Genomic DNA, 16,235 nt, shown 5'->3' with positions numbered 1-16,235 from the left:
AGAGAGGCTATATACAGTAGAGAGGCTTTATACAGTAGAGAGGCTTTATACAGTAGAGAGGCTTTATACAGTAGAGAGGCTATATACAGTAGAGAGGCTATATACAGTAGAGAGGTTATATACAGTAGGGAGGCTATATACAGTAGAGAGGCTATATACAGTAGAGAGGCTATATACAGTAGAGAGGCTATATAAAGTAGAGAGGCTTTATACAGTAGAGAGGCTTTATACAGTAGAGAGGCTATATACAGTAGAGAGGCTATATACAGTAGAGAGGCTTTATACAGTAGAGAGGCTTTATACAGTAGAGAGGCTTTATACAGTAGAGGCTTTATACAGTAGAGGGGCTATATACAGTAGAGAGGCTATATACAGTAGAGAGGCTATATACAGTAGAGAGGCTATATACAGTAGAGGCTTTATACAGTAGAGAGGCTTTATACAGTAGAGAGGCTTTATACAGTAGAGAGGCTTTATACAGTAGAGAGGCTATATACAGTAGAGATGCTATATACAGTAGAGAGGCTATATACAGTAGGGAGGCTTTATACAGTAGAGAGGCTATATACAGTAGAGAGACTATATACAGTAGAGAGGCTATATACAGTAGAGAGGCTATATACAGTAGAGAGACTATATACAGTAGAGAGGCTATATACAGTAGAGAGGCTATATACAGTAGAGAGGCTTTATACAGTAGAGAGGCTTTATACAGTAGAGAGGCTTTATACAGTAGAGAGGCTATATACAGTAGAGAGGTTATATACAGTAGAGAGGCTATATACAGTAGAGAGACTATATACAGTAGAGAGGCTATATACAGTAGAGAGGCTATATACAGTAGAGAGGTTATATACAGTAGAGAGGCTATAACAGAAGAGAGGCTATATACAGTAGAGAGGTTATATACAGTAGAGAGGTTACATACAGTAGGGAGGTTATATACAGTTGAGAGGCTAAATACAGTAGAGAGGCTATATACAGTAGAGAGGCTATATACAGTAGAGAGACTATAACAGAAGAGAGGCTATATACAGTAGAGAGGTTATATACAGTAGAGAGGCTATATACAGTAGAGAGGCTATATACAGTAGAGAGGCTAAATACAGTAGATAGGTTATATACAGATGTGAGGCTATATACAGTAGAGAGGTTATATACAGATGTGAGGCTATATACAGTAGAGAGGTTATATACAGTAGAGAGGCTATATACAGTAGAGAGGTTATATACAGTAGAGAGGCTATATACAGTAGAGAGGCTATATACAGGCACCGGTTCGTCTGGCTAATTCATGTGTGTGTGTGTGTGTGTTTGTGTTTGTGTACGCAGTAGCTTGACTCACTGTCTGTGGCATCGGAGTAGAAGGACAGAGCCGTGTCCAGAGACAAACAGTCCACTGTGACCTCTCCCCCCTGGACACGGTACCAGTTGTGTCTCAGAGGGGACGTCCCGGCGAACTTGTCATGGAAACCAGTCCTGGAACTGTCGTTCATACCGATCAGGACGTCATCCAACGCCCACTGGGCTGAGTGTTTACCTGCGGAGAGACAGAGATACTCTGTATGACGTTTGACCCTTGACCCTTGTCACCCTATTGACCTTTCCAGCACGTTTCCAGATTTAAAAAAATGGTGGATGCATAAAAGGCCAGCTTAGTTTGGTTTGGCTCGGCTCGGGCCAGTTGTGTGAAAGGTATAAGAGTAGTTCTATATCCTGTATACTGTGGACTGTAAGAGTAGATCTACTTCCTGTATACTGTGGGCTGTGAGAGTAGTTCTATTTCCTGTATACTGTGGGCTGTAAGAGTAGTTCTACTTCCTGTATGCTGTGGGCTGTAAGAGTAGTTCTACTTCCTGTATGCTGTGGGCTGTAAGAGTAGTTCTACTTCCTGTATACTGTGGGCTGTAAGAGTAGTTCTACTTCCTGTATGCTGTGGGCTGTAAGAGTAGTTCTACTTCCTGTATACTGTGGGCTGTAAGAGTAGTTCTACTTCCTGTATGCTGTGGGTGTCACAGATCCTTCTGGAACTTTCATTGTGCACACCAGGCCCCTGTTCCCGCTGATTGTACTTGTATATATGTGTCCATTGTTCACCATGGTGCTGTCCAGTAGTGTTACCATGTCTGTTGGTCACCATGGTGCTGTCCAGTATTGTTACCATGTCTGTTGGTCACCATGGTGCTGTCCAGTAGTGTTACCATGTCTGTTGGTCACCATGGTGCTGTCCAGTAGTGTTACCATGTCTGTTGGTCACCATGGTGCTGTCCAGTATTGTTACCATGTCTGTTGGTCACCATGGTGCTGTCCAGTAGTGTTACCATGTCTGTTGGTCACCATGGTGCTGTCCAGTAGTGTTACCATGTCTGTTGGTCACCATGGTGCTGTCCAGTATTGTTACCATGTCTGTTGGTCACCATGGTGCTGTCCAGTAGTGTTACCATGTCTGTTGGTCACCATGGTGCTGTCCAGTAGTGTTACCATGTCTGTTGGTCACCATGGTGCTGTCCAGTATTGTTACCATGTCTGTTGGTCACCATGGTGCTGTCCAGTAGTGTTACCATGTCTGTTGGTCACCATGGTGCTGTCCAGTGGTGTTACCATGTCTGTTGGTCACCATGGTGCTGTCCAGTAGTGTTACCATGTCTGTTGGTCACCATGGTGCTGTCCAGTAGTGTTACCATGTCTGTTGGTCACCATGGTGCTGTCCAGTAGTGTTACCATGTCTGTTGGTCACCACGGTGCTGTCCAGTAGTGTTACCATGTCTGTTGGTCACCATGGTGCTGTCCAGTAGTGTTACCATGTCTGTTGGTCACCATGGTGCTGTCCAGTAGTGTTACCATGTCTGTTGGTCACCATGGTGCTGTCCAGTAGTGTTACCATGTCTGTTGGTCACCATGGTGCTGTCCAGTAGTGTTACCATGTCTGTTGGTCACCATGGTGCTGTCCAGTAGTGTTACCATGTCTGTGGTTCACCATGGTGCTGTCCAGTAGTGTTACCATGTCTGTTGGTCACCATGGTGCTGTCCAATAGTGTTACCATGTCTGTTGGTCACCATGGTGCTGTCCAGTAGTGTTACCATGTCTGTTGGTCACTATGGTGCTGTCCAGTAGTGTTACCATGTCTGTTGGTCACCATGGTGCTGTCCAGTAGTGTTACCATGTCTGTTGGTCACCATGGTGCTGTCCAGTAGTGTTACCATGTCTGTTGGTCACCATGGTGCTGTCCAGTAGTGTTACCATGTCTGTTGGTCACCATGGTGCTGTCCAGTATTGTTACCATGTCTGTTGGTCACCATGGTGCTGTCCAGTAGTGTTACCATGTCTGCTGTGTGTTTTGGCTTTCGTGCCCTTGTGGATTGTGCAGATGATTACAGGTCTCGTCCCGTGTCTTAATCATTGTGCGAGTGTGTTATTTATTCGAGATTCTCCTCACTCTTTTGTTTGGTCTTCGTCCTCGTGCCTTTACACGGCACGCCGTAATTTGGGTAAAATAAAAAACCCTGTTACACATGCCTGTGTCTGTCTCCCGAATCATTCCAATCTGACAGTTGGCTATAAGAGCAGTTCTCTGTCCTGGCTATAAGAGGCAGGTCTGACTCCTCACCTTGCTGTGGGCTATAAGAGGCAGGTCTGACTCCTCACCTTGCTGTGGGCTATAAGAGGCAGGTCTGACTCCTCACCTTGCTGTGGGCTATAAGAGGCAGGTCTGACTCCTCACCTTGCTGTGGGCTATAAGAGGCAGGTCTGACTCCTCACCTTGCTGTGGGCTATAAGAGGCAGGTATGACTCCTCACCTTGCTGTGGGCTATAAGAGGCAGGTATGACTCCTCATCTTGCTGTGGGCTATAAGAGGCAGGTCTGACTCCTCACCTTGCTGTGGGCTATTAGAGGCAGGTCTGACTCCTCACCTTGCTGTGGGCTATTAGAGGCAGGTATGACTCCTCACCTTGCTGTGGGCTATAAGAGGCAGGTATGACTCCTCACCTTGCTGTGGGCTATTAGAGGCAGGTCTGACTCCTCACCTTGCTGTGGGCTATAAGAGGCAGGTATGACTCCTCATCTTGCTGTGGGCTATTAGAGGCAGGTCTGACTCCTCACCTTGCTGTGGGCTAAAAGAGGCAGGTCTGACTCCTCACCTTGCTGTGGGCTATAAGAGGCAGGTCTGACTCCTCACCTTGCTGTGGGCTATTAGAGGCAGGTCTGACTCCTCACCTTGCTGTGGCTGCCACCAGCGGAACACTGTGTAGGGGGTCTTGGCGGCTGGAGGCAGTTCAATGGTCACCACCTGGGGTTCCAGGAAGGAGCCAAAGTCCAGCTCTCTCAGGAACTGCCACTGCACTCCGTTGTTGGTTGAGAACTGGACAACCACTCCTGGAGGACCAGATGAGAAAAGAGAAGGAGACGGGGGGCAGGAGGAGGAGAGGAGGAGGGGGAGGAGGAGGGGGAGGAGAGGAGGAGGAGGAGGGAGGGGGAGGAGGGGAGGGGAAGAGGAGGAGGGGGAGGGGAGGGAGGAGGGAGGGAGGGAGGAGGAGGGGGGAGGGAGGAGGAGGAGAGGAGGAGGGGAAGAGGAGGAGGGAGGAGGGAGAGGGAGGAGGGGGGAGGAGGAGGGGGCGGAGGGAGGAGGAGGAGAGGAGGAGGGGGTGGAGGGAGGAGGAGATGAGGAGGGGGAGGAGGGAGGGGAAGAGGAGGAGGAGAGGAGGGGGAGGGGAGGGGAGGAGGAGGGGGGAGGAGAGGAGGAGGGAGGAGAGGGAGAGAAGGGGGGAGGGGATGAGGAGGAGGAGGAGGAGGGGGAGGAGGAGGGGAGAGGAGGGGGAGGAGATGAGGAGGAGGAGAGGAGGAGGAGGAGAGGGGGGGGAGGGGAGGAGGGAGGAGGGAGGGAGAGGGAGAGGGGGAGAGGAGGAGAGTAGGAGGAGGGAGGAGAGGAGGAGGGGAGAAGGAGGAGAGGAGGGAGGGAGGAGAGGAGGAGGAGGAGGGAGGGGAGGAGGAGGAGAGGAGGAGAGGAGGAGGAGAGTAGTAGGAGAGGAGGGGAGGAGGAGAGGAGGAGAGGAGGAGGAGAGGCGGAGAGTAGTAGGATAGGAGGAGAGGGGGAGGAGAGGAGGAGAGTAGGAGGAGAGGAGGAGAGGAGGAGGAGAGTAGTAGGAGAGGAGGAGAGGAGGAGAGGGGGAGGAGAGGAGGAGAGTAGTAGGAGGAGGAGAGGAGGAGAGGAGGAGGAGAGGAGGAGGAGAGGAGGAGGAGAGGAGGAGAGGGGGAGGAGAGGAGGAGAAAGGAGGTCAGAAATAAAGAATACAATACAACAATCCTGTCCTTTTAAATCCAAGAAGGAATGAGAATAGTAACAAAGTCCTCACGTTCTCATTGGTAAGGTGCATTATGGGTCGTACAGTACATCATGTTGCCCTCCTCACAGACATCTGGGAGATGACTAAAGGTCTGACTCAAAAATCTAAATATCTTTATGGTTCAGAATACGCTGACACATATTTTTTTTTGAAGAACACCATCATTGTTTGATTCTAACTTTCAAAATGGATCTGCTGAAACACAAGGCTTCAATAGTTGATCAAATGGACAGGAGATACAGCTTGAGACCTGGAGCGACTGAATATAATCCACACTGCAGTGTCAGTGAACCGCCACACGGTGTAAGCAGAGAGACTCATTGAGTTCAGCTATGAGTTTAGAGAGAGAGAGAGAGCTTAAGTGGGACATTGTCAGTGGCGATGATGATGGTGATGGTCAGTCACCTTCGTTGCGGGAGCGAGGTCTAGTGCAGGTGGGTCCAACGTTCTTCCCTCCGATTCGCGTGTAGAACTGCACCAGCCTACATGGACAGACGGACGGACGGACGGGACGGATGGGACGGACAGACAGACACACAGGGGGACACTGTTAGTTCACTGGAAACTGGAACGGGGGATCTACAGTTCCCTGTTTTGCAGGCTTTTGTTCCAGTCCTGCACTCATTGTCGAAACTGACCAAGAGTTTAGTTAAAGAGTTTAAGGAAGAAAAAGAACTCTGCAGCCTCCGTGGTGTAAAGCTGATCACCCAGGAGAACGTGTGTACTGACCGTGTGTTTGTGGTATCCAGGGTGACAGTCAGTGCCTGTCTTTTCCCAGAGCTGCTGAAGTACAGGGCTTTGCCCTCGCTGATGGTACCACAGCCGCCTCCAACCTGACCCCCACTCAGGCTCTGCCACAGCGGGCTCAGCTTGCTCTCAAAGCCCTCCACCAGCTCTGTGGGACTGGCCACTGCTGGCACACAGCTGTCCTGTTCCACTGGGGAACACGCAGACACACAAGAGAAAGCAACACATTGTTTATCACAATCACTAACACTGTTTTCAACACCTCCCATTTTCAACTATCAGAGATGTCCACTCTTCCTTCGCCATTTCACCATCTCTTTTTCTCCTCTCTCTCCCTCCCCTCTCTCTCTCTCTCCCTCCTTCTCTCTACCCCTCTCTCTCTCTCCCTCCTCTCCCTCTCTCTCTCTCCCTCCCCTCGCTCTCTCCCTCCCCCTCTCTCTCTACCTCCCTCTCTCTCTCCCTCCTTCTCTCTACCCCCTCTCTCTCCCTCCCCCTCTCTCTCTCTCTTCCTCCTTCTCTCTACCCCCTCTATTCCCTCCCTCTCTCTCCCTCTCTCTCTCCCCCTCTCTCCCCTCCCTCTCTCTCTCCCTCCCCCTCTACCTCTCCCTCTCTGTCTCCCCCTCTCTCTCTCTCTACCCCTCCCCCCCCCCCCTCCCTCCCTCCCTCCCTCCCTCCCTCCCTCCCTCCCTCCCTCCCTCCCTCCCTCCCTCCCTCCCTCCCTCCCTCCCTCCCTCCCTCTTCCCCCTCTCTCTCTCTCTCTCTCTCTCTCTCTCTCTCTCTCTCTTCCCCCCCTCTCTCTCTCTCTCTCTCTCTCTCTCTCTCTCCCCCTCTCTCTCCCCTCCCTCTTTCTCGCTACCCCCTCTATCTCTCTCCCTCCCTCCCTCCCTCTCGCTCCCTCCCTCCCTCCCTCTCTCTCTTCCCCCCCTCTCTCTCTCTCTCTCTCTCTACCCCTTTCTCCCTCCCTCTCTCCCTCCTATTTGTTCCTCTCCTCTCTCTATCAGTACCTACCTGTATAGCCCATATCACAGAAGCATACTCCAGAGATGCAGTCTCCGTGTCCTCCACAGTGGTTGGGACAGGGCTCAGAGATGTAGACTCCGTCTAGGGCGAAGGCTGGAGCGTCCCGGTACACACTACTCTCCTGGAACCACCGGAACCTCGTTTTACTGAGTGGGGAAGTGGGTGGGGTAGAGAGAGGGGAAGGGAGGTAGAGAGGGAGGGAGAGAGTGAGAGAGGTGGGGCAGAGAGAGGTGGGGTAGAGAGAGGTGGGGTAAAGAGAGAGGGTGGGGTAGAGAGAGAGGTGGGGTAGAGAGGGGAAGGGAGGGAGAGAGGGAGGGAGAGAGGGAGAGAGAGAGGTGGGGCAGAGAGAGGTGGGGTAGAGAGAGAGGTGGGGTAGAGAGAGAGGTGGGGTAGAGAGAGGGGAAGGGAGGTAGAGAGAGAGAGGGAGGGAGAGAGAGAGAGGTGGGGTAGAGAGAGGTGGGGTAGAGAGAGAGAGGTGGGGTAGAGAGAGGTGGGGTAGAGAGAGTTGGGGTAGAGAGGTGGGGTAAAGAGAGAGGTGGGGTGGAGAGAGAGGTGGGGTAGAGAGAGAGAGAGGGTGGTGTAAAGAGAGAGAGGTGGGTTAGAGAGAGGTGGGTTAGAGAGAGAGGTGGGGTAGAGAGAGAGAGGTGGGGTAGAGAGAGGTGGGGTAGAGAGAAAGAGAGGTGGGGTAGAGAGAGAGAGGTGGGGTAGAGAGAGAGGTGGGGCAGAGAGAGAGTTGGTGTAGACAGAGAGGTGGGGTGGAGAGAGAGGTGGGTGGAGAGAGAGGTGGGGTAGAGAGAGAGGGGTGGGGTAGAGAGAGAGAGGTGGGGTAGAGAGAGAGGTGGGGTAGAGAGAGAGGTGGGATAGAGAGAGAGAGGTGGGGTAGAGAGAGAGGTGGGGTAGAGAGAGGTGGGGTAGAGAGAGAGAGGTGGGGTAGAGAGAGAGAGGTGGGGTAGAGAGACATAAAGAGAGGGATTTATTTATTTTTTATTTCACCTTTATTTAAAGGTAGGCAAGTTGAGAACAAGTTCTCATTTACAACTGCAACCTGGCCAAGATAAAGCAAAGCAGTTCGACACGTACAACAACACATATATACACGGCTCTAAAAAATAAAGGGAACACTAAAATAGCACATCCTAGATCTGAATGAATGAAATATTTTTATTAAATACTTTTGCTTTACATAGTTGAATGTGCTGACAACAAAATCACACAAAAATTATCAATGGAAATCAAATTTATCAACCCATGAAGGTCTGGATTTGGAGTCACACTCAAAATTAAAGTGGAAAACCACACTACAGGCTGATCCAACTTTGATGTAATGTCCTTAAAACAAGTCAAAATTAGGCTCAGTAGTGTGTGTGGCCTCCACGTGCCTGTATGACCTCCTGACAATGCCTGGGCATGCTCCTGATGAGGTGGCGGATGGTCTCCTGAGGGATCTCCTCCCAGACCTGGACTAAAGCATCCGCCAACTCCTGGACAGTCTGTGTGGCAACGTGGCGTTGGTGGATGGAGCGAGACATAACGTCCCATACGTGCTCAGTTGGATTCAGGTCTGGGGAACGGGCGGGCCAGTCCATAGCATCAATGCCTTCCTCTTGCACAAACTGCTGACACACTCCAGCCACATGAGGTCAAGCATTGTCTTGCATTAGGAGGAACCCAGGGCCAACCGCACCAGCATATGGTCTCACAAGGGGTCTGAGGATCTCATCTCGGTACCTAATGGTAGTCAGGCTACTTCTGGCGAGCACATGGAGGGCTGTGCGGCCCCCCAAAGAAATTCCACCCCACACCATGTCTGACTCACCGCCAAACCGGTCATGCTGGAGGATGTTGCAGGCAGCAGAAGTTCTCCACGGCGTCTCCAGACTCTGTCACGTCTGTCACATGTGCTCAGTGTGAACCTGCTTTCATCTGTGAAGAGCACAGGGCGCCAGTGGCGAATTTGCCAATCTTGGTGTTCTCTGGCAAATGCCAAACGTCCTGCACGGTGTTGGGCTGTAAGCACAACCCCCACCTGTGGACGTCGGGCCCTCATGCCACCCTCATGGAGTCTGTTTCTGACTGTTTGGGCAGACACATGCACATTTGTGGCCTGCTGGAGGTCATTTTGCTCTGGCAGTGCTCCTCCTGCTCCTCCCCGCACAAAGGCGGAGGTAGCGGTCCTGCTGCCTGGTTGTTGCCCTCCTACGGCCTCCTCCACGTCTCCTGATGTACTGGCCTGTCTCCTGTCTTCCGCCTACATGATCTGGACACTACGCTGACAGACACAGCAAACCTTCTTGCCACAGCTCGCATTGATGTGCCATCCTGGATGAGTTGCACTACCTGAGCCACTTGTGTGGGTTGTAGACTCCGTCTCATGCTGCCATGAGAGTGAAAGCACCGCCAGCATTCAAAAGTGACCAAAACATCAGCCAGGAAGCATAGGAACTGAGAAGTGGTCTGCGGAACCACTCCTTTATTGGGGGTGTCTTGCTAAATGCCTATAATTTCCACCTGTTGTCTATTCCATTTGCACAACAGCATGTGACATTTATTGCCAATCAGTGTTGCTTCCTAAGTGGACAGTTTGATTTCACAGAAGTGTGATTGACTTGGAGTTACATTGTGTTGTTTAAGTGTTCCCTTTATTTTTTTGAGCAGTGTATATATACAGAGACAGAGGAAAGGGAGATATATAGATCTACAGAGATAGAGTGAAGGGAGATATATAGATATACAGAGATAGAGTGGAGGGAGATATATAGATCTACAGAGATAGAGTGAAGGGAGATATATAGATCTACAGAGATAGAGTGAAGGGAGATATATAGATCTACAGAGATAGAGTGAAGGGAGATATATAGATATACAGAGATAGAGTGAAGGGAGATATATAGATATACAGAGATAGATTGAAGGGAGATATATAGATATACAGAGATAGAGTGGAGGGAGATATATAGATATACAGAGATAGAGTGAAGGGAGATATATAGATATACAGAGATAGAGTGAATTGAGATATATAGATCGACAGAGATAGAGTGGAGGGAGATATATAGATATACAGAGATAGAGTGAAGGGAGATATATAGATCTACAGAGATAGAGTGAAGGGAGATATATAGATATACAGAGATAGAGTGGAGGGAGATATATAGATCTACAGAGATAGAGTGAAGGGAGATATATAGGATAAGTAATCCTTCTCACCACCCCCCCCCTTAATGATTTAGATGCACTATTGTAAAGTGGCTGTTCCACTGGATGTCAGAAGGTGAATTCACCAATTTGTAAGTCGCTCTGGATAAGAGCGTCTGCTAAATGACTTAAATGTAAATGTAATATAGATCTACAGAGATAGAGTGAAGGGAGATATATAGATATACAGAGATAGAGTGGAGGGAGATATATAGATCTACAGAGATAGAGTGAAGGGAGATATATAGATATACAGAGATAGAGTGGAGGGAGATATATAGATCTACAGAGATAGAGTGAAGGGAGATATATAGATATACAGAGATAGAGTGAAGGGAGATATATAGATATACAGAGATAGAGTGAAGGGAGATATATAGATATACAGTGAAGGGAGATATATAGATATACAGTGAAGGGAGATATCTAGATATACAGAGATAGAGTGAAGGGAGATATATAGATATACAGTGAAGGGAGATATATAGATATACAGTGAAGGGAGATATATAGATCTACAGTGAAGGGAGATATATAGATATACAGTGAAGGGAGATATATAGATATACAGAGATAGAGTGAAGGGAGATATATAGATCTACAGAGATAGAGTGAAGGGAGATATATAGATATACAGAGATAGAGTGAAGGGAAATATATAGATCTACAGAGATAGAGTGAAGGGAGATATATAGATATACAGAGATAGAGTGAAGGGAAATATATAGATATACAGAGATAGAGTGAAGGGAGATATATAGATCTACAGAGATAGAGTGAAGGGAGATATATAGATATACAGAGATAGAGTGAAGGGAAATATATAGATCTACAGTGAAGGGAGATATATAGATATATAGAGATAGAGTGAAGGGAGATATATAGATCTACAGAGATAGAGTGAAGGGAGATATATAGATATACAGAGATAGAGTGAAGGGAAATATATAGATCTACAGAGATAGAGTGAAGGGAGATATATAGATATACAGAGATAGAGTGAAGGGAAATATATAGATATACAGAGATAGAGTGAAGGGAGATATATAGATCTACAGAGATAGAGTGAAGGGAGATATATAGATATACAGAGATAGAGTGAAGGGAAATATATAGATCTACAGAGATAGAGTGAAGGGAGATATATAGATCTACAGAGATGGAGTGAAGGGAGATATATAGATATACAGAGATAGAGTGAAGGGAGATATATAGATATACAGAGATAGAGTGAAGGGAAATATATAGATCTACAGAGATAGAGTGAAGGGAGATATATAGATCTACAGAGATAGAGTGAATGGAGATATATAGATATACAGAGATAGAGTGAAGGGAGATATATAGAGATAGAGTGAAGGGAGATATATAGATATACAGAGATAGAGTGAAGGGAGATGTATAGATATACAGAGATAGAGTGAAGGGAGATATATAGATATACAGAGATAGAGTGAAGGGAGATATATAGAGATAGAGTGAAGGGAGATATATAGATATACAGAGATAGAGTGAAGGAAGATATAGATATACAGAGATAGAGTGAAGGGAGATATATAGATATACAGAGATAGAGTGGAGGGAGATATATAGATATACAGAGATAGAGTGAAGGGAGATATATAGATATACAGAGATAGAGTGAAGAGAGATATATAGATATACAGAGATAGAGTGAAGGGAGATATATAGATATACAGAGATAGAGTGAAGGAAGATATAGATATACAGAGATAGAGTGAAGGGAGATATATAGATATACAGAGATAGAGTGGAGGAGATATATAGATATACAGAGATAGAGTGAAGGGAGATATATAGATATACAGAGATAGAGTGAAGGGAGATATATAGATATACAGAGATAGAGTGGAGGGAGATATATAGATATACAGAGATAGAGTGAAGAGAGATATATAGATATACAGAGATAGAGTGAAGGGAGATATATAGATATACAGAGATAGAGTGAAGGGAGATATATAGATATACAGAGATAGAGTGGAGGGAGATATATAGATATACAGAGGTAGAGTGAAGGGAGATATATAGATCTACAGAGATAGAGTGAAGGGAGATATATAGATATACAGAGATAGAGTGAAGGGAGATATATAGATATACAGAGATAGAGTGGAGGGAGATATATAGATCTACAGAGATAGAGTGAAGGGAGATATATAGATCTACAGAGATAGAGTGAAGGGAGATATATAGATATACAGAGATAGAGTGAAGGGAGATATATAGATATACAGAGATAGAGTGAAGGGAATTATATAGATATACAGAGATAGAGTGAAGGGAATTATATAGATATACAGAGATAGAGTGAATGGAGATATATAGATATACAGAGATAGAGTGAAGGGAGATATATAGATATACAGAGATAGAGTGAAGGGAGATATATAGATCTACAGTGAAGGGAGATATATAGATATACAGAGATAGAGTGAAGGGAGATATATAGATCTACAGAGATAGAGTGAAGGGAGATATATAGATATACAGAGATAGAGTGAAGGGAGATATATAGATATACAGAGATAGAGTGTAGTAAAGTCATTCAGCAGTTCATAACAGCATTATAACGATCTTGCTGTAAATCTGCACAACAGGGTCTCCTGATTCTTACATCTAAACCGGCTCCAAGGACCAATATTGAATGAACTGGACAATAATCTGTACCTTCTCACAGTCTTTCTAACAGCACCTATGTCTTTGTTATACCTCAGTCAGTTTCAATCTACCCCATCCCATAATAAGCGTTTTCATCTACCTGGCGGCCACGTTGCGCCGTATCACCACGGTGACCCTGGTCCAGCGTTCAAAGTCTCCCGTGGCGTAGACGGTTGGTTCCCTGAGTTCCCGCCCACTGCCCTCGCAGCCGCCTGCCCCGAGGATGCTGGGTAGCAGCCCTCCTTCACCAGCGCCCAGGTACGGCCGGCATCATGGGAGTACTGCAGCAGGACTGGAGCTGACGCACTGAACTGGGACTCACAGCCGATGTTCAACTGGGGAGAATTAGACTTTTAAATCTCTATTTAGGTCAATAATATCATACAGTACAATACACAAACACATAAAAAAAAGGTATTTTAAAAAGTGATTGAAGAAATGAAAGAAACTCAAAGAGAGAGAGAGAAAGAAAGAAAGAGACAGAGAGAGACAGAGAGAGAGAGAGAGAGAGACAGAGAGAGACAGAGAGAGAGACAGAGAGAGAGAGAGACAGATAGACAGACAGACAGACAGACAGACAGACAGACAGACAGAGAGAGACAGAGACAGAGACAGAGACAGAAAGACAGAGACAGAGAGAGAGACAGAGAGAGAGAGAGAGAGAGAGACAGAGAGTTAGAGAGAGACAGAGAGCGAGAGAGAGACAGAGAGCGAGAGAGAGACAGAGAGCGAGAGAGAGAGAGAGAGAGCGAGAGAGACAGAGAGCGAGAGAGAGACAGAGAGCGAGAGAGAGAGAGAGAGAGAGACAGAGACAGAGAGAGAGACAGAGAGAGAGAGAGAGAGACAGAGAGCGAGAGAGAGACAGAGAGCGAGAGAGAGACAGAGAGCGAGAGAGACAGAGAGCGAGAGAGACAGAGAGAGAGAGAGAGAGAGAGAGAGAGACAGAGAGAGAGAGAGAGGTCATACACACATACACCGTACCTTAAACTGCAGGGTGTACCCTGGACGTAGAGCCAGATCTCTGGTCACTGCCACCCTGTCTCCGTCAGAGCGCCCGAACACCATGGCGGAGGGCGTGGCGGCACAGAAGCTGCCGTTCCTCTCCTTCTCCATGCCCTCGTTGCCCAGCATCAGCCACACACTCATCTGGTTCAGAGGGTAGTCAAACGCCGGCTTCTCATAGAAGTTCTACAGAGAGAGAGAGGATTGGTTAATCCCTTCTTTAGTTATCCTCGTTACCGTCACCAACCATTATCTGAAGCATTGGTCAATGTACAAATCCTGTCAAGTTAATATAAAACAATCCATTTTACAGATTGGGAATGATTTGTGCATCAATATTGTCTGGTGTCAGTGTCAACCTATAAGATCCTGACATGTGGCAGCGTAGGGTCATCTACCAATGAGAGACTGGCAGCGTAGGGTCATCTACCAATGAGAGACTGGCAGCGTAGGGTCATCTATCAATGAGAGACTGGCAGCGTAGGGTCGTCTACCAATGAGAGACTGGCAGCGTAGGGTCGTCTACCAATGAGAGACTGGCAGCGTAGGGTCATCTACCAATGAGAGACTGGTAGCGTAGGGTCATCTACCAATGAGAGACTGGCAGCGTAGGGTCATCTACCAATGAGAGACTGGCAGCGTAGGGTCATCTACCAATGAGAGACTGGCAGCGTAGGGTCATCTACCAATGAGAGACTGACCTGTGGCAGCGTAGGTTCATCTACCAATGAGAGACTGGCAGCGTAGGGTCATCTACCAATGAGAGACTGGCAGCGTAGGGTCATCTACCAATGAGAGACTGGCAGCGTAGGGTCATCTACCAATGAGAGACTGACCTGTTGCAGCGTAGGGTCATCAACCAATGAGAGACTGACAGCGTGGAGTCATCTACCAATGAGAGACTGACCTGTGGCAGCGTGGGGTCATCTACCAATGAGAGACTGACCGTGGCAGCGTGGGGTCATCTACCAATGAGAGACTGACCTGTGGCAGCGTGAGGTCATCTACCAATGAGAGACTGACCTGTGGCAGCGTGAGGTCATCTACCAATGAGAGACTGACCTGTTGCAGCGTGAGGTCATCTACCAATGAGAGACTGGCAGCGTAGGGTCATCTACCAATGAGAGACTGACCTGGGGCAGCGTGGGGTCATCTACCAATGAGAGACTGACCTGGGGCAGCGTGGGGTCATCTACCAATGAGAGACTGACCTGGGGCAGCGTGGGGTCATCTACCAATGAGAGACTGGCAGCATGGGGTCATCTACCAATGAGAGACTGGCAGCGTAGGGTCATCTACCAATGAGAGACTGGCAGCGTAGGGTCATCTACCAATGAGAGACTGGCAGCGTAGGGTCATCTACCAATGAGAGACTGGCAGCGTAGGGTCATCTACCAATGAGAGACTGGCAGCGTGAGGTCATCTACCAATGAGAGACTGGCAGCGTAGGGTCATCTACTAATGAGAGACCGACCTGTGGCAGCGTGGGGTCATCTACCAATGAGAGACTGACCTGGGGCAGCGTGGGGTCATCTACCAATGAGAGACTGGCAGCGTAGGGTCATCTACTAATGAGAGACTGACCTGTGGCAGCGTGGGGTCATCAACCAATGAGAGACTGACCTGTGGCAGCGTGGGGTCGTCTACCAATGAGAGACTGACCTGTGGCAGCGTGGGGTCGTCTACCAATGAGAGACTGACCTGGGGCAGCGTGGGGTCGTCTACCAATGAGAGACTGGCAGCATGGGGTCATCTACCAATGAGAGACTGACCTGTGGCAGCGTGGGGTCATCTACCAATGAGAGACTGACCTGTGGCAGCGTGGGGTCGTCTACCAATGAGAGACTGGCAGCGTGGAGTTGTCTACCAATGAGAGACTGACCTGTGGCAGCGTGGGGTCATCTACCAATGAGAGACTGGCAGCATGGGGTCATCTACCAATGAGAGACTGGCAGCGTGGAGTTGTCTACCAATGAGAGACTGACCTGTGGCAGCGTGGGGTCGTCTACCAATGAGAGACTGGCAGCGTGGAGTTGTCTACCAATGAGAGACTGACCTGTGGCAGCGTGGAGTTGTCTACCAATGAGAGACTGACCTGTGGCAGCGTGGGGTCATCTACCAATGAGAGACTGGCAGCATGGGGTCATCTACCAATGAGAGACTGACCTGTGGCAGCGTGGGGTCGTCTACCAATGAGAGACTGACCTGTGGCAGCGTGGGGTCGTCTACCAATGAGAGACTGGCAG

At 48.2% G+C, this 16,235-nt stretch overlaps 2 protein-coding genes across 2 annotated transcripts in view; both read right to left on the bottom strand.

Moving 5' to 3' along the window:
* Positions 1 to 8,830, bottom strand: part of LOC135509782 (reelin-like) — a 71,374-nt gene extending 62,544 nt beyond the window's left edge. Inside the window, exons 1-6 of the mRNA XM_064930681.1 lie at positions 8,811 to 8,830; positions 7,099 to 7,256; positions 6,073 to 6,280; positions 5,749 to 5,825; positions 4,217 to 4,375; positions 1,346 to 1,540 (exon numbers count right to left, since the gene is read on the bottom strand). Coding sequence (XP_064786753.1) covers positions 1,346 to 1,540; positions 4,217 to 4,375; positions 5,749 to 5,825; positions 6,073 to 6,280; positions 7,099 to 7,256; positions 8,811 to 8,830 — 817 coding nt within the window. The remainder of the gene's footprint in view (positions 1 to 1,345; positions 1,541 to 4,216; positions 4,376 to 5,748; positions 5,826 to 6,072; positions 6,281 to 7,098; positions 7,257 to 8,810) is intronic.
* LOC135509781 (reelin) overlaps positions 7,172 to 16,235 on the bottom strand; it is a 73,319-nt gene continuing 64,255 nt past the window's right edge. The window contains 3 exon segments of the mRNA XM_064930680.1: positions 7,172 to 7,256; positions 13,088 to 13,322; positions 13,969 to 14,175. Coding sequence (XP_064786752.1) covers positions 13,110 to 13,322; positions 13,969 to 14,175 — 420 coding nt within the window. The 3' untranslated portion in view covers positions 7,172 to 7,256; positions 13,088 to 13,109.

Source organism: Oncorhynchus masou, chromosome 22 (genome assembly GCF_036934945.1).
Source record: "Oncorhynchus masou masou isolate Uvic2021 chromosome 22, UVic_Omas_1.1, whole genome shotgun sequence".
NCBI classification, from domain to species: domain Eukaryota; kingdom Metazoa; phylum Chordata; class Actinopteri; order Salmoniformes; family Salmonidae; genus Oncorhynchus; species Oncorhynchus masou.
This window is presented reverse-complemented; position numbering and strand designations above follow the sequence as displayed.